We start from the raw sequence: 24,999 nt of genomic DNA, 5'->3' as shown, positions 1-24,999 counted from the left end.
ACGCGGCTACAAGTTAGAAATTTAATTCGAAGAATCAGTGAGTGACTTGAGCGAAGATCATGAAAGTTTAAGTGATGCTACTAATGATGACGATGATGAGGAATGTGGACATTGTAGTAAATTCTGGTCGCTCAGTGCAGGGAAGGGAGATTGGTTAAAATGCTAACTTTGTAAAAGATGGTCCCACGAAATGCGTCCAATGAAAGTTGGAGAAAAATATGTTTGTGGCCAGTGTTTTGTAAAGTAAAACTGGAATTAAAATTTAGACGCTTTAAACCACGCTAATCCAGGTGCTTGAACTGTTTCGTTTATATAGGTCTCTTTCTTTTATTTATTTATCGCACGTAGTTTGCTTCCCCGAATATTTCGTTTTATTACTTTTATTATTGGTCGTAGCTATTTTAGTAAACACGCTTACTGCATATATAGCTTAGAGATATTGTAGCTACTGTAAAAGTTAAAATATGTTGCTTTTACAGCCTATTTCATCAATTTAGAAACATAGGTCTAATAATGAATAAGTCCAGTCAAGTTCGATAATTATCTTTGTACTACTTAGAATTCTGGTATTTCTCCTTTTTATGTTTTAACTATCTTAAGAATGTTATGTAATTTTTGTTTACCTGTCTTATACACCAACCAACTATAATATATAGGCCACAATGCCTACAATGCGACAATTGGATAATTCAAGCAAGGGCATGATCTCTGCTCAGACCGGCCATCCTGAGTGAGGTTTTCCCTCATTTTCCTCAGTCCCATCAAGCGTATGCCGGGATGGTACTCTTCCTGAGGTCAGGGCCGAGTCTTTTTCAATTCGTAGACTTATCTCAAGGACCGATGTAATCTCGAAGCTCAAAGCTCGAACACCGTCCTTTGCTCCTTTCTTTGAACTAATAAATAAATTTATTCCTTAAATAAACAAATAAATTGCTCGAATGTATTGCTCATGCTTGAATTATCTAAATGTCACATTGTAGGCAGACGCTCATATTTTATTGTAGTATTCCATTTTAAGAACAGGTAGTGTTCCATATTAGGAGCTGGGTGTGCCTAATATGGGAAATTGAGTTTCTTTCAATTTTGTAATATTGTAAGAAATCAATAATGTGGAACAAACTTTCGTACTTGTATTTTGTTTTGCAAAGGTAGCACAAGTATTATGATGTATAATATTTTTATTCTGGAACACGTATTTCTGAGAAATAAAGGAGAAACAAAAAGTATTCCATATTCGGTACCTAAGAAGTATAACTATACACAAAAACGTCCAGAGTGACTGACTGACTAGTGAACATCGAGGTCAAACCGCTAAAGCCAGAAACTCAAAATTTTGATAGTGTCAGGTACCACTGAAGAAGGACTTTGAGAAGAGGAGGAAATAAGGTGGGAACAGTTATGGTAAAATATCCGAGTCTCTGAAGGACAGAGACATAACATTCGATACATCAAGTTCCTATTGAAAATAACTAGACACGTGTTTCAGGTTTTTATTATATTTCTCCTGAAAGGGAAGAAAAAGAAGGCGAGAATAAAATAATGGTGCTCTTACAATTTGTTATAATAAGATAACCATATCAACTAATCTTTAAGATTAAGGAAATAAAATTTGATATTTAGACATCTCGTTTAAGTTAATTTAAGATGCGTTTCAGCGTTTTTCTTTATATTTCTCTCACAAGGGAAAAGAAGACGAAAAAAGAAAACAGTGGGGGTTGCAATTGTTAAAATAAGATCGTCATATCATAAAATCCTTTAAGGTTAGAAACATGAAATTTGGCAGTTCAACTTTTGATCTGAAATAATTAAGGCCGTGTTTTAGCGTTACCTATATATCTATCTATCCGTATATATATATATTTATAATAAGGTGGTCACATCTAGAAATCCCTCAAGGTTAGAAACAGGAAAATTTTAAAATTGATATTTAGGTTTTTAGTTAAAAAATGACTAAAGATGTGTTTTAGCGTTTCTTGTTATTTTCATTACAAGGGGAGTAAAAAGTGGCAACAAATAAATGTTGGAGTTGCAATTGTTATAATAAGATGACCATATTTCCAAATCCTTTAAGGCTAGAGGCATGAAATTTGACATTTATAATTTTCACTTAAAATATTAAAAATATGTATTAGTGTTTCTTGGTGTTTTCCTTAGAAGAGAGGGAAAAAAAAAGGAGTTGCAATTCTTATAATAAGATGGTCATAGTTCGAAATGAATTAAAATTAGGAACTAAGATTACGGGCCAGATGATTACTTTCAAGTTTGCAGTCATAATGGTCTATTTTCTAAAAAATGTAACGCACTTTTGTCTCTTTTATGCTGAAATTCAAACTGTTACCGCCATCGTAGAGTAAAGGCCTATTTAGTATATTTACAAATTGGTTGTTTCACTCTTCGTAACAAGTCAGTTTTCGATATCCAAGTGCTAAATTAGTTTCGTACTTTATAACATTTTTTCTTTTCTATTTACAAAGTTTAATAACAGTAAATTTGTAGTATATGTGAATAGACCTTTGTTATCTTTTATTTTCTGTGTATGGTTTTGTGTTTAAACTTTCAAGGTTTTGTCAGCTAATACATTAAATGTAATGTATCTCCCAGACAAGTTAAATTGTATCTATCGCAATGAAGTAGTTACAAATTTCTTAATTACATGTAGTCATAAGTGCAATGTGACTAACAATAACCAATAACACATTGGTTCTCTTTGTATATACAAAATATAATTTCCTGGCTGGTGCAATATAGAGAGTGTTATTTGATTTACAATATCAAACTCAAAACGAATGTTCAAAACAAGAAGCAATACAGAATCGAAACAAAGTTGAGTTCTTCGACTACTTCACTCTACATCAATATTTCATTATTGAAGTATTTATTTCTCTGTTGTTTTCTAAAATATAGCTAATTCTCTACTAATATTCCACAAGTCTAAATAGTTCTAATTTAAATTTATGTTACATACTTCGATAAGCAACGTTCTGACATAAATCTTACTCAAGCAGGAAGTATAAACAGAAACACATACAAATGAATTATGTTATAAGGCAGGAACTTTAATACATGTTTGCCCTAGTATTACATTGTATTTCTCACAGCTATTAGAAAATTCTCAATAAATATTAAAATTTATTTATTTCTAAATATTCATCTTTTACTTTTGATAGTGGTATAAAAACTCAAAATTACACGTATTAATCAAAATCGGTACAACTGAAAACAATGTTGAAATATACTAGCTTGTATGAATCTTAACACAAAGAAACATTTGGTTATATAATATTGGTGTACAAAAAGCATTGTGCGTGTATGAGTGATATAACTATTGATTGCATATTAGCAAAACTCTACGAGAACTCTGAACAAATGATCAAATTTCAAATTTCTGTCATCCAGCTCCGTCTGAATTTCAAGTAAGTCATCTGTTGTTAGGTCTATGCCAGGGCGAATACTAATAACAACGTACGACAAACTTCCGCCAGTCGACAATGTTTCGCAGAGATCAAAGACAAGGTATCTGTTGGAATTTGCTGCTGTAACTCGAAAGAAAATCTCTGAAATTGTAAATTGAGACGATTAATTTATGTTATAAACATGACAAGAAACTGCATAAGTAAAGTACATTAATGTTTGCTATGGGAAAAAATGAAATGTTTAAATTATTAAATATTTAAATGTTAGTGTTACTACTCTTAACGAAATGCAAAATTAATGTTGTACCATAAAATTAGCTTATAATAAGAAAATAGATATCCGATGATGAGACATATAATAATCGGTACATCTCTTTCAGCTGAACAAAATAATAGCAGTGAGGCGTAAATACTCATGCGTCATTTTCCACATTATCGAGATTATTTTTGTGAATCTAAAAATTTATACTCTAGGATAACAAATCCAAATCTACCTGTTCACATGACACTAATGCCGAAGTACCGTATACCCTTATCAAGCTTCCCATTAGTGGCCCAGCGTGAGGTAGTCATTGATGCTCAAACTTTAGTGCAAGCGGTCCCTGGTTCGATTCCAGGTGGGTATACTCTGTAGAAAAGCAGTAATAGTTTTCTAACGGCTGCCATCCCGACTGATTTTTCCCTATTTTTCTCATTGACACCAGAAAAATTCCAGAATGGTTCCTAACATAAAAATCTCGATGTACTTCCTTATATTTCCCTTCCTCATGAAGTCTGCAAGCCGAGCGATGTTACAACTCATTTTTGATGTATTACTGACTGGTGGTCGTGGTACCTACTAGGCCCCGTGCAGGTGTGCCATCAACAATCAACAATCCGTTTGTTTGGTCTTATGTCCCCGGAAAATAGAACTTAAAATTAGCCTAAAGAAACTTTTTCTGGAGCATCTTCCATCACAACTCGAAGCCATCCAGGCCTGCCGTCTGTACTCTGGAACCCGTCGTGAGAAAGATTGCAGACACCAGACCATCAAGACAGAATGTCAACCACCCAGTTAAGTTGGCAATGTTAACTAATGAAACTGAATTAATGTGTAACGGCTGTACCAGAAAAAAAAGATCCACAATAATTTTTAAACAGAATTTTATCGCAATGGAAAATTAAAAAAAAAAATCAAACTGAGAATTTTGGAAAACAATACTAAGAGAATGAATTTTCTTCAGGGTTTGGTTGTCTCTATTTCTGGTAGCACTAAGGAAACCTTTGAAGATCTCACAGCTGTAATCTTTCTTTCTGAACTGAAAAAACTTCATATACTGCTCTGTTCATTTCTGTATAATGAAACACCTTTATAACCTCTACTGTATTCTCGGCTACATAAAACTACAAGGCTACATTCCAACTCTACTTGAAAGAAATTATTATGTGCACGGCTTCTACATTTTATTTTCCAAATAAACTTATAATTTTGTATAATCTTGTTATTTAAACAAATATTGAAGAAAAATGAAATTTTAGAATACAATACTCTCCTTGGAATCAGGTGTTGACAGTTTCTACAGTATGCTACTTTGATTAAAACATTAGTTGTCAACAAACTTACTTTGCTACATTATTTTAAATCAAAATATTCTTTGAAATCATTGCATTCTTATAGTGTTATGTAATTACAGTATTTCTTGTGGCTCAAAGATGAAATTTAAAAAATGGTAGTTGTACGAAATCAAAATCTTCAAATCACATTAATTAATTAATTATATAGTGGTGAGCAAGAACCTCTGGCTTATTATGCATTTCTTGTTAGTGTGTAACAGCGTTTACATACATCCCCGGCAATGCCGGATCCGGTTCCGACAATGCCGGCGATGGAATCGGCGGCAATGTAATCAAATGGTAGCTTGCACACGCTTTCCGACCTGGCAAACAAGTCGGTGGAACTCTCGGGACTGGCAAATGCAGTCGACCTACCTGCCGACAATGTCGGTGTCGGCTCCGACCAGAATGAAGTGGTCGTAAACGATCCAGCAAAGAAAATCTCATTTTGTCAGTTTACTAAAATGAGCACATAAAAATCACTTACGCCGTGACATGAAAAATTAATGTAATGGATATTCGGTAAAGTTTTTCTTTCTAGTTATAACAAAATATATTCCAAAGCGAAAATTTTAAAATTTAAGCAAATAAAAAGAGTAGTTTATCACACCTGAAAATAATTCGATTACGTTACCTGCTCTAAACAAGGTAAAAACAATTTTGGGAACTTGCATACGCAAAGTATGCATGTTTCTTATTACAACAACCGAAATGGTTAACAAACCCCGATTGAATAGAGACTGTTTTCTTCACATATTAAGCGAATATAATCGTAGTTCCAAGGGAAACCTAGTTGAGAAAATTAGCACTGCATTTCGAAGTCAGATACCCATATAAAAACCATACTATAGCGACCAAAGTTATTTAATTTAGAGGCTCTCACTTTCCGATTGTTTAATTTCGTTCATTTCTTGCCTCATTGAATCATAATTTACCAAAAGACTTACTGACCCTGAAGATAGTTTCACCTTGAATGTCTTAATTTCTCTTCTTCAGTATGGTTAAAGAAAGTAATTGAAGATCAACTGTGCCAGAATTTCAGACATTCCATTGCAACACTTAAAAAAATATTCAGCGATGATTTCGTAAACTGCTTTACTCATTTTTTAACAAACATGGCCAGCAGCCACCAATCCACGGCTTCTGGAGGCTGTTTCAGCATTCAACATCACACCAAAAAGATCAACTTTCTCAGTTCTAAAATTGTGAACTACTGTAAATAATTTCACACCAGTTCTTTCGAAAACTACACTATTTTCTCACTTTTTCAACTTCTTACACGAAAGAAATTTTTAATGTTTGCTTTTCGATACTGCTTCAAGTAAAAGACAAAGCATGCGAAGAAGAAGGGCACTGATTGGTTCTTTGAATGATGTAATAAAAGGATAAAACCCTAAGCATCTAAAGATCAAAAGAACCAGACAAATGATAAGATACTAAATGAATCTCCACCTCAACTGAGATTTTTACGCTGCAATGACAAATAATTTCTACCTGAACAAAGGGATGTGCCAAGAAGACATCATGGCTGAATTTTTAAACAAATCTTTTCTAAGAAATTACGAAATTAAATTTTGAAGTTTCTTTATAAAGATTTCCTACATCAAAATTCCCTTGAAAATAAATTGAAAAACCTCGAAAATTACGAAATATACTCTTACTATAAAATAACTCGATATTATAGATTAACTAAACAAAATTCTAGAAAAATAATGTTATTACATGTATTTTTGTAGACTCCCTTCTTAAATATTATTCTTTTGACAAAATAATTAAAAATTTGCAATGAATTTGCAATGAATAAAAAATGAATTCCTGCATATTTTCAAACTTTCTACTACCCAGAACAAAATATGAATATATACACAGTGCGTCCAGAAGATTTCGGACCATGATACATTATGCTAGAGTATAATGTAACAAAGCTGTATTTTCGAATTTCCTAAGATTGTTAGGTTATTTCTATTGGAATACTAAACTCTTCAATATCGATATGCCAACTATGATCCCATACATATTACTCAATTTTAATTTTTGTATGTACATACCGTCCCCACTTGTCCTGCGACACTCCATTGAGCTTAGATTGCATATAATCGTACCATTGTCTGAAGCAGAAATTTCTGTCACAATTCCTGTTGTTTCGTTGTGTGCCTGAATATTAAGTGTCGTGCATTCAACTATAGGTATTGATGAATTGTATAGAATCCAATCTCCCACCAGCTGAAATATAATAAATACGAGTATAAGGAAAGCAAGAAGAAAGAAAGAAAATTGAAATTCTAATAATATTCAACTCAATTTATGAACTTGTACTGTTAATTCAAAAACGATGAGTAACTTTTACGCAAATTATTTAGTACATTGAAACCATGTTACTCATTTGTGAAAATAGGAGCAGTGCTGAAGATAGTGGTTCATTACTATGCAATTGTAATGCACAGCTACCTTATAGTGATCACCTAAATAAGGTTGTTACCTTTTTCGCATTTTTCTACTTTTATGCTCAAACCCATTGGCGCAAACACGCCTTCTCCTATGGATGCACTGCCGAGCGTTCTCTCAATTTCACTCTGACCCGAATAAACAAGAATAAATGGAAATCTAACATGTGTTGACCAACTACCACACGTTTGGCCGTGTTTTTCGCACTAGTCTTTCTCATGGTAGTAAGTTTACAAGCATATTATAAATTTGTAAACAGTTGGTGGGCAAGCGCGAAAAAAAAAGACTAGAGAAACTAAGAAATAACTAGTGAGTGAATTTTGATTTTTGGAAAATATTACTTCTGATGGCAACTGCAACTGCAACAACTGAGATTACAAGGAACCAGGGTTGTATTTACACCTAGAAAATTGAGTTTAACTGTTTTATAAATCTGATTCTGTATGTTTAATCTGTACTTATTTTTTCTCCATCTCTCATATGGAATGTATGGATAAGTATTTTATACATTCCAATCAGGCCTGTATCCACATGGGGCAGGGGGACCGGGTAACCCTAATTTTTACTGCTCCCTAAATGTTCACGATAGGCTTACAAATGAACTACAAATATGGTTGTATTGAGCCCCCCTAACTTCTACCATGCCCCCCCCCCCCCAACATTTTTGGACGACTCCAGTATCTAGTAATAAGTAGAAAAATCAAAGAAAATATCTAGGTATTTAAATCATGATTGTGATTAGTGTTGAGCTCGTTGCATAACTATGTGTACTATTCGAGTGTGAAGCCAAGCTTATTACACTCATTTACTTTTTAAATTTAATCTACTTAAACAATGAGAAGAAAGTGTTAGAATATCTCAAACAATTTACAACTAACATTACCATGAAAAACGGTACTTACTCCAGGTAAATCAATGTCCTCTGCTACAGAGGAAGAAAAACAATCGTTTGAACCAGGCGATTCCGGAGATATACAGCGCTTTCTCAATCGGAAAGCATTTGTATGTCCACTAAAAAATTCACAAGTAACAACTAGGAACGTAAGAAAAATGTGGGTCTGCATTCTCTGTGGTGTTTCACGATTTCAAGCTCTTGTAACTCAAAACGTTACTACCCTATGATGGGCTTGCAAATTTATATGTACTCTATGTATTTTTTTTCTAATTAATTATAAATTTCTCTATTGATATGTATAATTATTTCCGCGTATTATATCAGTTTGATAATGTACAAATTAGGCCAAACAGGAAAATATATAGTGATATCTTCATATCGCAGTAATACATACGCTCTGGATGAATAAATAATTGGTATGATTTTGCAACGGTAGGAAGTAGTTTTGATAGCAATTCGTACTTGCTTCTATTTTTAATTAATATTCCCCTTTTGATCATGCATACTCATATTGTTAATGATAACAGTAATAATAATGCGACTTAAAGTCTACTAAGCTGAATTGACAGTTTGCAAATACTAAATTGAAACCTTAGTAACAAGTTGAAGATGTAGACTTAGAATAGAATAACTAATAGAAACTCATTACATATATCCTGCATTTTCAATAAAACTGATTGTTAGTACCTTGAAATATGACATTTTATAAAATACGTTGTATTCTTTGGTTTTGGTATTCTTTAGGACGACACAATCGTTTAAATAGATAATTTTCTAAGCAATTTTAGATCTAAACTACTCAAGAAATTGGTATCCACTTTATTAGAATACTTATGCTTTTGTACACAATCAAAGAAAGCTTGAACAAGACTTTTGCTCAAGACCATTCAAAAGTATTTGATGAAAAAGACTTCTGCACCATTGACCCAACAGAAAATTCATTCAAGTTTCATTAAGAATTATGATTTTCTTAATCGAAGAAACGTTTGAGATTTTCGTATAGATTTTCAGTTTACCCTACTGCATCGGGTCTCGAACTTAAGATATTACAGCTGGACGGCCATACCTCCATCATACTATCTCCGTTGGTATGTGCTCCTTCTTCTACTGGCAGATACCGAACTCTGTGACGGCAAGGTGAATATTATTCTAGCGTTGGTAGTCAGATTGGAACCTACGATTGGGATATCATGTACTTTTTTGACAGCAGACCATAACATTGTTATTTTACGGGAAGTTCAAAGGCAATTCTTTGGGCTGAATTGGATTAGTGTATAATCCACAGACCATAATCATCTTTTACATAAACATAGCATCTGTAGCTACCTGGTATAAGACGCAAGAAAGAATATACACCCAGGGCCGAAGCAAGGGGAAAATATCACCCGGACAAGGAATCCACATGGCGCCCCTATAACTCCGTTAGTATTTCTGAGTTTCAATTTGCTTTGCTGCCTTATAGAAATCTGTTTTTAAAAGGTAACTTCTTGAACTCCATAAATTCTAGCCAGATAATCACTTACGAAAATGAATAAGAACTGACTTTTGCAGCTAATACTTAGAAAAATTTCTGGTTAACGATATATGCACATGAATATGCTGAATATTCTGCATTATTTATTACAAACTTACAGAACAGAACGGTTTAACAAACAATAAATTATACTTTGTTTCATACACTTACAAGGTGGATCATTGTACACAACATTTGTTCACAAATATTATATAGCGAAACAACCTTGTTAACTCCAAAAAAGAATAATTAACTCTAATAACAAAAATACATACAAATAATGGAACCAGTAACATAAGTTTATATCTTTTCATAGCTTTAAAAAAATTGTCATGTTTCTTTACAGTGTTAAGTGAAATTAACTTTTCGTGCCTTTTTCTCTACAAACTCTTTAATCAAAGTATCAGTATCAACCTCAGGTACATCACTTTCAATATACATCATAGAATGACCTACAAGACGCTCCTGCGTCATTGTTGATTGTCGGTAGTTCTTTATAAATTTCAACTTTGAGAAACTTCTTTCTGCTGAAGCTACACTTATAGGTATAGTTAGCAAAATTCTTAGGGCAATAGTTACATTTGGAAATAGCCCAATAAGAGAGTTCTTGCAAAAATATCGCTTGTAACGCTTTGCTCCCACTTTCAGAACCGAGCAACGAAGGTAAAAATAAGAGTTCTTGATATAGCTGAAGACCATCAATATCGTCCGTGATCTTTGTCCGTTAAGGGTAATTGTGAGTCCTTATAACACTTCAGTAAATACTCTTTGTCTGTTATGGGATGGATGTCGTACAAATACCCGAATATTTCGCTGTTCTGTTTCAGTTGTTGGAATCTTTTATCCAGATAACAAACAATCCTGTCTAATGTACAGAAAAAGAATTTACATTTAAACACAAAATATGGATCAGTAATTGAGTCGTCTTCAGATTCATATAGAAATTGTCGTTTGACTTTTCTGGATCGAAACTTTGATTCATTCTCTAATTGCAGTTGAATGTCCAGATCATCTGCAACTAATATGGCATCAACTAAAATATTCTGGAAACCTTCATCACTTCGCATTTTCTCTAGATGACATTGGCCTTGTTAAGTAGATCAACTGCTTGCTGAATGTTCACTGATTCTTGTTGGAAAACGTGGCTAAAAACATAAACACAAGAAAGTTTGGACTTTTAATATAGGGTATTTCTGATAGAAATTTAGCAGTAAATTAGAACTCTTCTACTTTCTCTTTCTTTCTTTCTCTTTTTTTTCGTTTCGTTTTTTTTTTGTTTTGTTGTTGTTGTTTTTGTTCAGTTCGCATTAGTAGTCTGGGATGGAGGATATGACCAACGCTATCTACTGGGTATATTAGAATGTATTTTAGAACAGTACGTCCAATTAACACCACCGAATTTGCAATCGAACCACGTGGAAACAAAGCATGTGTGTTAAACTTTCGACATTATCCTAGATGTGTCTCGGAGATCTACAGTTCTACTTGAAATTGAGTATGCTATCCATTATGGAAGTGGCATAATAATGTTTAAAGCATCCTCTATATATTCGAATAGTTCTGAAAAATATGTAAAAACAAACGTTACTTCTATATTACTGTTGGATTTCTTGAAAAGGAAATGCTCATTTCGCATTGGGAGAGTAATATTATAGAAAGTACAGTGTTTGATACCCTTCTGTATTAAATATTTCAATGAAAGGGTAATGATAAAAATTTGTAAATGTCACTTCTTCCCAACCTCATGCAGATGGGGCTCAACTTGCAGTAATACGGAAACACATTATTACTATCCATATCAATGACGCCGAAAACTTGGATTAAACACTAATATCGGCCGGTTTTGATTATTTTTATTTGTCACCTTTTCCTACCCATCTTCTCATCAATTCTTTTCTCATACCGATAATGTGGAAAAGGTCTAAGATAGTCTTAATTCACTTATGTACCAAAAGTAATCGAATTTAGCATAGTGGTCTAGGAGGGCTTGGCAGCTTTATTCGTCTGTCGACAGACATCAGAGCAAAAACGATAAGAATTATCGACATGTAGTAGTTTATAATCAATTCAGTGTTTCAAGAATAGGTTTCATCTCCTCTGTTAAATAGAAAGCGAAATGGTTCAAACAAGCCTTTCCGTTTCTAACTTTTATCGAAATAGAACCAACATGGTAACAGATAGCAAGAAACTGCTTTTTGTAAACGATTCACTATCTCAAAGCAATGTAATGTGCTATTACAATCAAGGTAATGAAATTTTTGTTTTGGAGGGATCCAATATATTTCTAACGTACAGCGTACTATATTTTTTACGCACATAATTTTCGGTCTATGTGGTAAATTTATTTGTTCATTACTTAACCCAAAATTATTCTGGGAGCTTCGGAAGGATTATATTTCGGAGAATAATATCTTTATTTATACATTATTTTATTGTAAACCCTGTATATGGGCATTTCAAATGGATGAGTATTGAAATTATACACTTCAATGCTATACGAAAACATAGGCCTGCAATTGGATAGAAATTCTTGAAATTATCCACCAATCTGATATTTGGCAAAATAATTTAGACGCCCTATCTCCCTCTGAGATGCTCATATCCTCCCAAAATCTGGTTTCATCCAGTTTGTACTGTTTTCTATTCGCTTTATATTTTCCGTTGCCAAAACTCTTTGTTCTGATTGGAACTATTTCCGACGCTCTAGTATTAAGGCGCGTTTCTTGTCATTCTCTACCTGGAAACGAATCAAGCAACATCCTGCTAGTCTGCTGCAGATATATATTGGGATTTTTCGATAAAAATGCAGTAGTGTAAGGTAAAACCAGTTTCAATTAATAAATAAATCCGTTTGGAGAGTATAGAGTCCCAAAAATTTTCATTTTAAAACAGTCAGAAAATAAGTGAGATATGGACTTCAACCCAAGTTACGCCATGTTCGTAAATGATAATAGGGACGGACAGGATTCATCGCAGTGTGTGATCTTTCTCAAAACAGTTTGAAGATTAGTGTTTTCTTTGATAACTCCCGTTATCCTTAAAATTTTCCTGTTAGGTTGCTATAGGCCTGTCCTAATATAGCTTTTGTCTGTATACGTAGTAAATATGATTTTTTTATTGTAACATGGCGGTAGGTGTAGATTTCTTCGTGATTGAATTTATTATTATAGTGTCAGTGTAAGTTAGAACAGGGACTCTCTCTCTTATTCCTGAGTTGATCACAGCTTCTAACACATCATGGGCTAAATAATCAAAAAATGTTCTTTTCCCTTCAGGAAATTGATCCTTACCATTAGTAGTTTCAATATGTCCCTTTTGGGCATTGACAATAATTCTGCAATCAGAGAACCATGATTTAATTAATAGGTGAGTCATTGGGCCCTGATTATTCCTTCTCCATTCTATAGTACATACAGCCGGTTTAAGAGGGTGAAATTTGGTGATTTGTTTTATTTATGTATAGTCGAGTGGTGTGATAATATGATTTAACATGTGAAGTAATATGTATTAATATTTGTTTTCTTGGTTCATGTGGGATATAGTATGTACTTGTGTGTAGTTTAGAGCTTTGAGCATAGAAGGGATGTGTGATTGAAAGTATGATTCATTTCCTTACGGACAATGTATTGTACAATTAGTCATCTTTTGTGGTCAGTTTAAATGGACAAATCAATCCGCCACGCAAATTTATAGTAGTCCTGTACCTTAATTACATAGTAGATTGCTTATATTTAACGACGGCAGAGTACAAAGTTTATTTAATAGTTTAAAGTTAGTTATTGTATTATCAATGCCATCTCGTGTCGGGTTGAGAACTATCCGCCGCTAGGTTTTTGTTACTCCAAGACTTAACGATCTGATCAATATGAAAATTATCCTTCTTTTGCAATTATTTATGCCTAAATATTAGTTCTGGCCTATATGAATAGGTATTCAAACGAATTACTTTATAAATTAACTTTCCTGAAAAGCACAATTATTTATATATTGAGTCCAGTAATTGAATTATTTATAATAATAAACTTTTCTTTTCCCCTTAACCTGAAGTTTGTCTATGTGGCTTTATTTTGTTGTCAGGATGCAGTTTCAAATTCTCTCTCTCCGTTGCTTTCTGAGAACGATCGCATTGTTGACATTTTCTGAAAATATAATGTATGTAGTTAATAATATTGAATTTTCGTTGCATACAAAATAATTCGAAGCCGTAAAGTGAAACATACTATAATTTGTTTTGAAAGAATCTAATGACAGTTCATACAAACTCACGCGTATTGAGTAGTGTACTATAATAACACTAGCCAACAAAATTTTACATATTTTCTGTAACTGGTATGAAAACAGCTAATCTTTATGTTTTCGGGTGTGCTGATAACCAAAATGTTAATGAAAATGGAAGATTAGCTCTCGTTTGGAAGTTATGATAATTTTACCTCATTGCCTATATAAGCTTATGCATGTATTTACCTTGTTATTATCCCTCGCAGGAAGGTCACTGAAGACGCAACCGCTTTGTTTGGCGTTTGTAGCTTTCAGCTGGTGATTCCTTGATTAGTGTCCAGCAGTAATTAGGCTAACATTGATGCATTCCACTTTCCCTGGTATCTCATTTCCATGCCTGAAATTTGCTGGTGGAAGCATTTCCTGTGCTCATCGCTTGCAGCACTACAGTTGTCAGGAAATTAGTCTAATTGCGAATCCAAGAAACGTAATTTTAAGGACATGTTGTACCTAGTCAATCATAGCAGTGCAGAAGATTTGCCATAAGATCCTTATAGTTTTCTGACCTCTTATTTTCTAAAATATTTTTGATACTTGAACAAAGACATCCCAAGCTTACTTTTCATCGCCTGTCAGGATGGTTTTGAAATTCTCATTTTTGTACAGTCTGCGTATCTGGGCAGCCGCAAAAATCCCCTCTTTTATTTTCGCCTTGCTAAGACGGAAATTTGTCTTGCAAATAGAGAAATGCTTCCCCAATTTTGTCCATGGCCTACACGAAGTTTTTCATTAGGCCCAATTTTACATGAAGAGCAGAGAGAATTATGTTTTTGGATTAGATAAGTACGTCGTGCATAACATTATAAGGTCCTGGTTCAAGTGATTGACGCTTAGGTTTATCTTTCTTTTTATAATGAACTGTTTTGGTACGGCTATCCTAGAGGCACAGTTAACAACAGAATTTTGTGTAGCCCTGTTGTAGCCCAAGTAATATGCCTATGACTTTCAGCTCAATGTAAATCTGTTATTTAAACTTGTCATAGTTCAATCGCAATAACAATTGTTATCATATGTTTCTTTCATGTAAGTTGCATACCCAACCGGAAACGATGGTAACATGTTATTTATATGCAGTAGGACACGCTTGAGACTTATTTTGGAGGAGTCGATGAACAATCTTAACTCATCACTTTTATAGTCAATGCCCATAGCTGCCATTAGTCCTTCTACATCACTACAAAATACCAAGTTCTTTTCACTTTTTAAAAATGGAAGGAATGACATATGGCGGTTACGGAACACAGTCACATTTACCGTCTTATCAAGGCTGTTCCACTGCTGTAGTCTTGACGCCAACAGTTAAGCTTTATCTTTAGGATATGTCAAGGAAGACGTTTTCTTCTTGGAAATACCATATGTTAATGGAGTTGTCATACAAAATTAACAATCGTTTACATGTTTTGATGGTTCTCGCCAGATCATGGGTATAGCAAAGCCCATGGAAGATCTTTTACGATTCAACCACGAATGAAGGCTCGAAACACAAGATATGCAACATACGTGAGGAGCCCATGGTTTGTCCTGATCCCCGATTTCACGGCCAAAGTACAGTTTGTACGCCTTATTAATATATGGTGTTATTGGCCTCCTTTGCGATTTCAATATAGCCTGTCTGCAAATGTAACAGAAATTATCAGCACTATTTACACATTTGCTAGGCATATTGAATCACAGGAATGAAATGACTACACGCACTAACTACACTTCAGTAACACGTTTTTCCAGCACCCGAACACAACACAGCTTCTAACAGACTGAAACTACACTTAAATGAAACATGGTCTTCTCCTCCCTTCCTCTTCTCCTCCCCCTTATTGCTAAGAGCCCGGGCTAAAAATAGTGACAAAATACACACAACTATTGTCCAACAGAAAACTCAATCATTCTGTCTACCATCAACGGACTAGGTGGGAAGGGATTGACAATGAATGCTAATAAAATATAATAATTATAATTAATTTCACATCCCCCCTTTAACTTAGAAACGAGAGCTAATTCGACTTTTTCATTATCGTTTTTGTTATCAGCGTGGTCAATATAATTAGGAAAACATTTATTTCATTCCAGTTACATTTTCACTGTTTGCTAGTGTAATTTGTTGATTTTAATATATATATAATGAGACTGCTTTGTAGTCTTGGGCGTAATTGTAGAGTATAGGGTTTATATGTGAACAGTTGTAAATTTTACTACGAGGTTTTAATCGTATTTATATAATAATAAATATATTAGTACACTAACCATTACGTTAGAATATTGTGTGAGGAGAGTGTGTCACGGAAAAATTATGGATCGTATTTCCACTTCGTGACTTGACCTTAATAGTAAACGGACATGCTAACTGATCATCCAACCTGACAATACGAATAATGGTCATATAGCAAATGATTCCGAATATTTTCCAGGTAATCACAGAACCGAATAGCTGTTTGCAGAATTGGTACAGTTCAAATATACGCGTTCAGGTTACATTTGCGATACTACTCTGCAATTCCGAATTATTTTTCCACCTCACCTGATTAAGCTAAGTTCATTGCTGTTCGCAGAGGTGACCGAGTGGATAGGGTTGAATAATATAGAAAATTTATTACAGTAGACTCTCGTTATACAGTACCAAGTAGTCCAAAATCCCCAATGTCCATAAATGTTCATTTCTTCTACTTCTAGTAGATATAGTGTTTTGAAATTACTTGACTCCTCAAGGTTGGCATTGCGGATTTGGGAGCTACTCGTAAGATTTGGCAGACAACTTACTAGTACAAAATTTAGTTTATTTAATTTTTTTAACTTGGCAAACTCCTGTTAGGATTTCTTTTGTTTTATAGACTTTAGTCTAGTTTTTCATACTTTACTCGTAACGCTTCTCAGTTCCTGATGGGTCGGATATTCTTTTATTTAGACATTCTAAATGAGAGACTACATCAACCTTCCGGCTGGTCCAGCCGTAATCTGAGTGAATTGATACCGCAAACGGTTAATAGTCAATCATTCTACAAGGCTTATTCCTTGTGAGACGGTTGCCTAGAAGGCACGGACTCGTACTTAGGCACTCAGAGAACCCGTTGGGCCACGTATTTTAGTAGGCTACCTTTTCTGGTATATGAAAGCATATTTGGCTGTGAATTGTTGTCTGTCGAAATTCGATCACTTATCTTTGTAGTTTTAGTGTCCTAGCTTATTTCTTTCGCGCGCCGCCTTTTCTTTCTCTTCTCTATCTCTCTATTCCCTTCTTCAAGAATTTCTTGTTTTTCAACCTCCCCCCGCCCAAATTTTGAACTTGACAAATATTCACCACTTAGCATATATCTTTTGAACCTGAGTTTTCAACTGAGAAGTCGCGAGACACGATTCGTGGAGGTATTCTTTGGTGTTGAATATTAAGGATTTTTTTCCACATATATTGACCAACTGTAATAGCGAGTGATAGTTCAGCATACGATTAAATTTTACTTTTTTTTTATCATTATCCATTTGGAATTGTCCGTTGAATTATCATTATTTCTTCTTTTGTTTCCATTGGTAAACATAAGTGTGAAAATTGTCGTAGTTGTCTGGGCCCAAAAGTAGCATTAACATTTTAGAATCATATATTTATACATATTCTGTGTTTACGTGCCTGCCATGAGAATTAAATGTCTATTAGTCTAAATAGAATGCTTGAGAATATTAATTTTATCATTATGTGCGGTCACTTAGTTAAATTTGTGATATATTCGGATTTTCTATGTGAAGTGTTGCAATCTAAAAATTTAATTTGTTGGGGTTATTAATTTGAAAGTTTAAATAGTTATTGCGTATATGTATATTGAAACATAAATATGCGTGCAAGATAAATATGATATTAAAATAAAAAGTATAATGGTGAATCGAGTAAACAAATATATGTAAAGGGTCTTAGTACCTTACCCCGAACGGTTTTTGGTTGCCATAGTTCCGAAATATCCGATAAATGTAAAATGTGAATGTTAGAAAATACCGCCGCATGTTAGATATTCTCTCTGATGTTTGTAATATTATTAAGTAACATGTGTTACAGTTAACATTGTCTATATTACACTAATTGCATGTAGCATGGGTTAAGGCAGGTCATCGTAACCATAATGTATTATTAAACCTACCTTCAAGTTAGTAAACTGAAATCCTCCTGTAGAAGTAAGTTTCAATTCCTTTCCTTCCATACGAATCCTCAAACTTGATCAGAGTTTTCTACCTCAGTAGCTGTGTTCTCAATATAAACGAAAATCCTTCTGGACTTGGAAAATTCTCGTTTCTTTCTACATTTTATGAATGTAATGGTAAATGTGTGCACCTGGTAACAAGGTGATATTGACTGAAAGATAGTTAGTGAATGGGATAGTAAGTGGAATGACGGAATACGTAATATAGTTACCGTGATATTAGTGACAAAACTTTGCACTCTTAATTCCAAACATGGAAGAAATATGTCGATAAATACTGCTACAAACCGAATATGTGTCGGTTACGATTAATAAATATAACCTCATGTGTGAATCTTAAAGTGAAATGGAGTTATATGTATGGACACCAGAAAAAGTGCTTTAAGAATATGTGTGATATTATAGCTCGTACGAGAGAGGACTCGTAGAATTAATTAAAATTCTTTACATATGAAAAAGGACTCATTATAACCCTCATTTCAATTTTTCTTTACTCAAAATATTGCAAAATGTAACGATATTTACGGACTTATATTTCACTAGCAGTAAATTAATTATATTTTTTTCTCTATGTTCAGTTTCATATGTAGATTGATAGATTTACACGTATACTTATCGCATGTTCACAAAATTCTATGTTAATTTTCTCAATAGATGTAATAAATGTTCAATTGTAGTTAGATGGTTTCTTTTAAACTATTTTCACCCGTGTCGATGTATGTGCGTGTGTGTGAATGAATTATAAATTTAGTTTTAAGTGGTAGCATTTAATATTGATTTACTATGATAGTGTTTAAAATAAGTGTGTAATAGCATGTTATATGTATTATAGTACGATGGATGTACTGAAAGACAACTAATCCTAAAGTAGTCTAAATCGACTCTGAGAGAAAAGCCAAAATAAGAGGATGAGCCTGAATAACGACAACCTTTTCAGAAAATTTCTATTTGTGGAAAATATATACACTACATTAATTATTTTCTTGGCTGATTCAAATGTGTGTTCGATTTTCATTATGAAAATTCAGATACGGATAATGGAGATCCGGATGGATAAAAGGTTATTTAACGTTTGGACATAACAGACAAACGATTAAATTAAAACTTCTCGTCACCTGGGCTGGGTTAGGGCAACTCCCACTTGTGCAGTTGCCAAGATCCAGGTCCGGGTAGTATGAGGAAACATGTGTCTCATCAGGATCATTTCCAAAACGATCTTCAAGTACTAACCTTCGAATATGAATCACCTTTTATTAACTATTCAAGTTCCATTACCATATTTATAATATTGTCCAATAATCCTTCATCTCTAGGAGAGGGGCCATGACTAAGATTTGTCGCTATAGAGGTGGTCATTAAATTGCTTTGATGTTTCTCTTCGGAAGTCCGATATGAATTAGTTAATTCTAAAACATACATATGAAGCAAGAATTCCAAAATTCATTCATTTATTTATTATCTCATATTTGGCTAAATTATCATAATTAAAAAATTTCAGGTTCAAAAATTAGTAAAGGATTTTCCCATTCACGATTTTCTTTCTTTTCAGCAACATACAACTATTCACATCAATCTACGAAAACCGGATGTGGTTCAAATTTACTATTATTTTCGGTTTCAATACTTATTCAAATACAGCAAGAAAGAAAGGTAAATCCTCCTAAGATGCGGTTTTTGACAATCGATTGAATGTCTCAAGAAAACGTTCCCTTTCCTCCACTCGGACGCTGTCTTAACCGAAAGCACCTGGGTAGTTAAAATTACCCATTTCAAGTTTCAGCGTTTATCTGCACAGAACGAAAACGGTAGCACATGATGAGAAAGTATTTTTTTCGCAAAAGATTCAGGGCCTCAAGGCTCAGCAAAAGATTCAGCGCTCTCTTGAAACAGAAAATGATTCAATTTTACTATTACTTCCAGTTTGATTACTTATTTCTGTAAAACAAAACGGTAAAAGATATCTAGATGCGTTTTTTTGCATTCAATTCAACTTGCCAAGGATAGGTTCTCCCTTTCCCGTTAACCCTCTGTTGAAACCGGAAGTAGTTCAAATGAACTATTTACGGTTTCAAAATTTGTATAGATGAGACGAGTAATAGATAGTGACAAACTATTTTTGTAATCGATACAGCGTCTCAATCGTATATATATCTTCAAAACCCACAACATTATATCGTGCTTCTGGGTTAGATTTTCCTAAAGCAATAACTGTAAAAGATACCAAAAACTGCTTTCCCAAAATAGTTTCAGCATCCGAAGGATATGTTTTACCTTCTCCTTTACCTCTCTTTCGAAACAGAAATGGTTCAAATTAAAGATTTCTGGTTTCAACCTTCATCGTCACAGAACAGCAATAATAAGGGATATCGAGTAATGGCCTTTTGATATGGATTCAGCTTCCGAGAAACAGATTCTAGCTTTCATCCTATTAACCTACTGCAATCAGTACTTATAGACGTACATATTTCAAGTTTAAGTATTGAGTTCTCATAGTTTGGAAGGTTTCTTTTCACACTCTAAAACGATACTAACTCATACGATTTCAAAATCATGTAGGCCTATAAATTTCAAATTTTGACAGTACATATAATTTTTGATGTAATGTACCGCTAAGAAAGGAGTTTTCGAAATGCGGCGGGTCAGAGGGGAAATGCGTAGTGGTTTTTCTTCCTGTCTTATTTATTCCTTTGTAGAGATCAGAAGTCGCGTTGCGATCAAAAGGAACATACTGATCAAATACGTTTTCAAGATTACAAGTTATAGAACCCATTTATCTCGCCTTCCTTATACCTTTATAAGGGATCATGCTCTGTAAATACCTTTGTTTTAGTTGTAAGAAGTTATGTGCAACAATTATTGTATTTATTCGACCCTACACAAGTCTTTGAAGAAAAAGTAAACAGTCGATTGCGCCGTGAGTGACCTCTAAAATTACGGAAAAGAGATACTGTTTAGTGAGAATATTTAATATTTTTGCTAGTTTATTTTAGTGTAGTTTTCTGCTACTTGATAGTATAGTATTTTCTTACGTACTATAGATGAAAAACTGGCGATGAAAAGAGATATACAATTGTAAGACTGCTATATAGTGGTTGAAAATAAGTTTTATGTAGTGAAACCACACCATCTTAAAAATGACTTTTTTTAAATGTTCTATTAGGTATAGAAAAATGGGAAGTCTTTTCGAACTCAATCGTTTTTTGGTGAAGATGGTCCACATAAAACAGAACGAAGCACTTCATTGGATTCTGATCATGAGAGTAGTGACAACTATAAATTAGAACAATTGGTTCACGACACATGTATTGCATCCAAATGTAAATGTATCCAATGTAAGAAAGGAAGTTGTCTTATTTCGTTAGGATGAATATTTTTTCTCTAATTTCACTTTACACTGCATCAATGAATCAACGTGGAATCAGGAGAACAGATAATAGCTTTTGTGTTTACATTTTAAATTCTAAAAGAGAGACGGGCACTGTGGAAGAGACCAAAAAAGTTAATCAGTAACTTGGAATTTCAAACTGTGACCACTTACTATCTTTCTGTCTTCTGACTTTGCTTAGCTTTATGTATATAGCAAGGCCGGAAAATGGAGGAGCATAGGGGGGCTACAGGCCGGGCCTCCACTCCTACCAAAATCTCTACTGGTTATCTAAAAAGAATCATGAAGATACAATATCATCGTAAAATAAAATATGATCAAAAATATTAATTATATTTCCTTAGCTTGCCTACTGTACTTTCACAGAAATGTATTAGTTGTAGTCAAGAGGGACCGCGTATTTTTTCTAGCCTCGGTACTTCAGATGGGTTAATCCAGCCCTGGCATATAGTGCTACGGGCAAACATGTAACTTACACGGACAGAACCGCTAACTGAAATTCAAACAGTTCTTGAAGCTTTGCTAAAAAGCTTTAAGATTAATATTTGAGAGAACGTTCTTCAAATAGAAGACTGTCTCTGAGCCTCAGATAATAGTTACACGGATTAACATGTATTTCAGAAGTGAAGATTATTCCACCACATAACAACAATACCAAAGCTCTCGAAAGCTGTTTACTTTGCGACTGGAAGATAAACTTCAACTCAAAGGCATTGCGTTCAAGATCGCTCTATAGGAGTAAATAAGGGACCAATTGATTCCTTAAGTTTTTAAGTTTTACGTAAGTACCTAAGTAAATAGTATAGGAATATAGATCATTAATTAAAAAGCGAGATTCTTGTCAATAAAGAAGCTTGCCGTTCCTTACAAACAAAATTTAAAATAACGGTTTTGAGGATGTTATCATGGTTAATTCTTTATCTGTAGAATATGTAGGTCTTTGAATATAAACCACATTTACGTCACCTGACCTTCCGTCCTACATTCGATGACATGGTTGAATGTCGGACAAGTCCTACATATGGAGATCTTCAAGACGTCTCAAACTCCAAGTTTACGCCTATCATCATCAAAAAGAAAAAGGGAGAAGATTGGAACTACTTCAAATTAGGGTGAGACTGTTCTAAATTAGTTGCTATTCTTTCCTTACATCTAATTCCTTATAGCTACCATTCAATGTCATCACAATTATGTGATTCATTTCAATCAAATTTGTTAGTTATCCCGCACCTCGTGGGTGCATCTCATTACTATCCATACAGGCAACTAGTGTCGTTTCATTATGTCGTTTCAAGCCTTTCATAGCAATCTTCAATTATGTGAAATGTGCATCGCGTTTTGGAATTGGTAAAATTAAATGAAATGAAATCTTAACTTTTACGTGCTACGGTTATGTCGGTTAGGCTAAAGGAGACGATGAAGATGAGAAATGAACGAAATGAAAGAAGTGGGAGGAAACGGGAGAACTGAAAACCCACGTGCACCGTGTTTCGCCACCGCAAAGTCCATCTGGCGCGAGCTGGGATCGAACTAGGGACCCCAAACACCGGAGGTGAACCTTCTACCACTTTTTTAAAATACATTTTAATGTACTCTTATTAGCCAATTACATCAGAAAGGATTAACAAACAAATTTGTACTGTGAGCAGCCAATTACACCAAAAAAAGTATAATAGACAGATCAATAAATTGCTGCTAGAAAGCAAACTTTTGTTTACGAATTGAAAGTGCTAAAGTCTGCATGCGTAACAATAGTTGGTTCACATACAAAGTCACATTACCATTAAAATCATTACATAAACGAACGTGATCCATAAAATTGCGTTATGTTTAGTGCTGGGATAAAATTGATAATCCGGAAGCAGCATGAATGACGTACAGTGAATATTAGAAGTATTTGTTCTGCAGATACGGGCAATGATTTTTTGATACTGAAACCATATAGTTGTATTTCGTGAGCAGCTCCCGAGCCGGTGTTGGAGAGTTTCGAGAACATAATAAATACCACAGAAAGAAATACTACAGATACCCACTTCATAAAGTCCCCCGTTAGTAGGATATAAATTATGAACAAAAGAGATTGTACCAAAGAGATTGCATGGCAGGGGACAATACCGGAGTATGAATGTTTGCCCAAATTTTCTTCCAGTTTGTCATTGGGTAATATCTAACAGAAAGATCTTCAAGGTGACTCCGTGAGATAAGCGAGTAACTAATATCAAGAAATACGCCCTCGAGGTATGGCACAAGGGAAATCCAAGGTTGTATATGCAGTGGAGCTTGTAACTCAATATGACGTAAAGCCTTGCTGGAAGAGGACTCTGAGTAGAAGCAGAATGTTTGGCAGACGCGATGTATCAGCAGTGAGTAGTTCTGAAGTTGAATGTTTTTAAGGCCAAGGCCACCATCACGTTTTGATAAACACGCAGTCTCGGGACTTGCCCGTAGGGAGTGATTATCCCACAGCAGTTGCCCTGTGTGTTTTCGTATGATACTGGTGAGTCATTGCCTACTAACGGTGGAGTACTTACCGTGATTTCAGGTAGCGTATCCATCTCCGATGCTGATGTTGAAACAGTAATACTCTGTTATGGAAAATCCGAAGTAATAGACGCTATGGTAGTGGAACTGGATGAGCTATCTGCGATGTATTGGAAGCAAGAGTCTGCTATGAAGCAATAGCAGGGAAACAGGTGTGATATGCAGCTGTAGAACTGGGGGAACATCAAGCAGACAAGTAGGTTTAATTTCATTGAGTGCCTTAGCAAAAGTATTTGCAGAAGTTGCAATTAGAGGTGGAAGGTTCTCCTGTAAAGTTGGAGGACGTTTCTCACTTAATACAGGAAAACTAGTAAACGAATGCATTTTCGATAGAATATCTACTTTATTCAAATTGCCGGGCATGGGCGGGGCTCTGGATGGTGGGACACTGGATACTTAATCTGGTACGGCTGTAGGGATACGGCGCTTTGTACATTCCATCAGAAAATTATTCGGTGAGTCACAAATAGCGCAGATTTTAACTTGACCTCCATACGTTAACCACAAAATACAGACAGTCACATAAGAAGGTATGGGGTGCTTAATGCACATACGTATTATCTTTCTCCTAGTTCTTACTGCATAGATGTGTCCAGTAGAATACATTTCGTCTGCAATTGATTTAATTTCACCGTACTGAGATAGCACATGGGAAATATGATGATCTTCCAACTCGCTGGGTAACAAATGTAAACGGAGAGTCATAATATTGAAACTGGCAGAACCGATTAAAATGTCATAACTACCAAGATCATCTG

At 34.4% G+C, this 24,999-nt stretch overlaps 1 protein-coding gene across 1 annotated transcript; it reads right to left on the bottom strand.

Annotated features, from left to right (window-relative positions):
- Nucleotides 1–2,378: 2,378 nt before the first annotated feature.
- Nucleotides 2,379–8,545, bottom strand: LOC145694116 (uncharacterized). Its single transcript, XM_081770235.1, has 3 exons — nucleotides 8,354–8,545; nucleotides 7,055–7,229; nucleotides 2,379–3,554 (listed from the first exon to the last, which is right to left on the bottom strand). Exons 1-3 carry the CDS (start codon nucleotides 8,513–8,515, stop codon nucleotides 3,337–3,339), a joined length of 555 nt encoding a protein of 184 aa, XP_081626361.1. The 5' UTR covers nucleotides 8,516–8,545; the 3' UTR covers nucleotides 2,379–3,336.
- Nucleotides 8,546–24,999: the final 16,454 nt, after the last annotated feature.

Source organism: Thermobia domestica, chromosome 9 (genome assembly GCF_964235325.1).
Source record: "Thermobia domestica chromosome 9, izTheDome1.hap1.1, whole genome shotgun sequence".
NCBI classification, from domain to species: domain Eukaryota; kingdom Metazoa; phylum Arthropoda; class Insecta; order Zygentoma; family Lepismatidae; genus Thermobia; species Thermobia domestica.
This window is presented reverse-complemented; position numbering and strand designations above follow the sequence as displayed.

Coding starts and splice junctions, on each gene's coding strand:
- LOC145694116 (XM_081770235.1), bottom strand. CDS start 8,515: ATGCAGACCCACATTTTTCTTACGTTCCTAGTTGTTACTTGTGAATTT. Junction 7,230..8,353: donor AGGACATTGATTTACCTGGA/GTAAGTACCGTT, acceptor ATTATATTTCAG/CTGGTGGGAGATTGGATTCT. Junction 3,555..7,054: donor TCGCAGGACAAGTGGGGACG/GTATGTACATAC, acceptor TTACAATTTCAG/AGATTTTCTTTCGAGTTACA.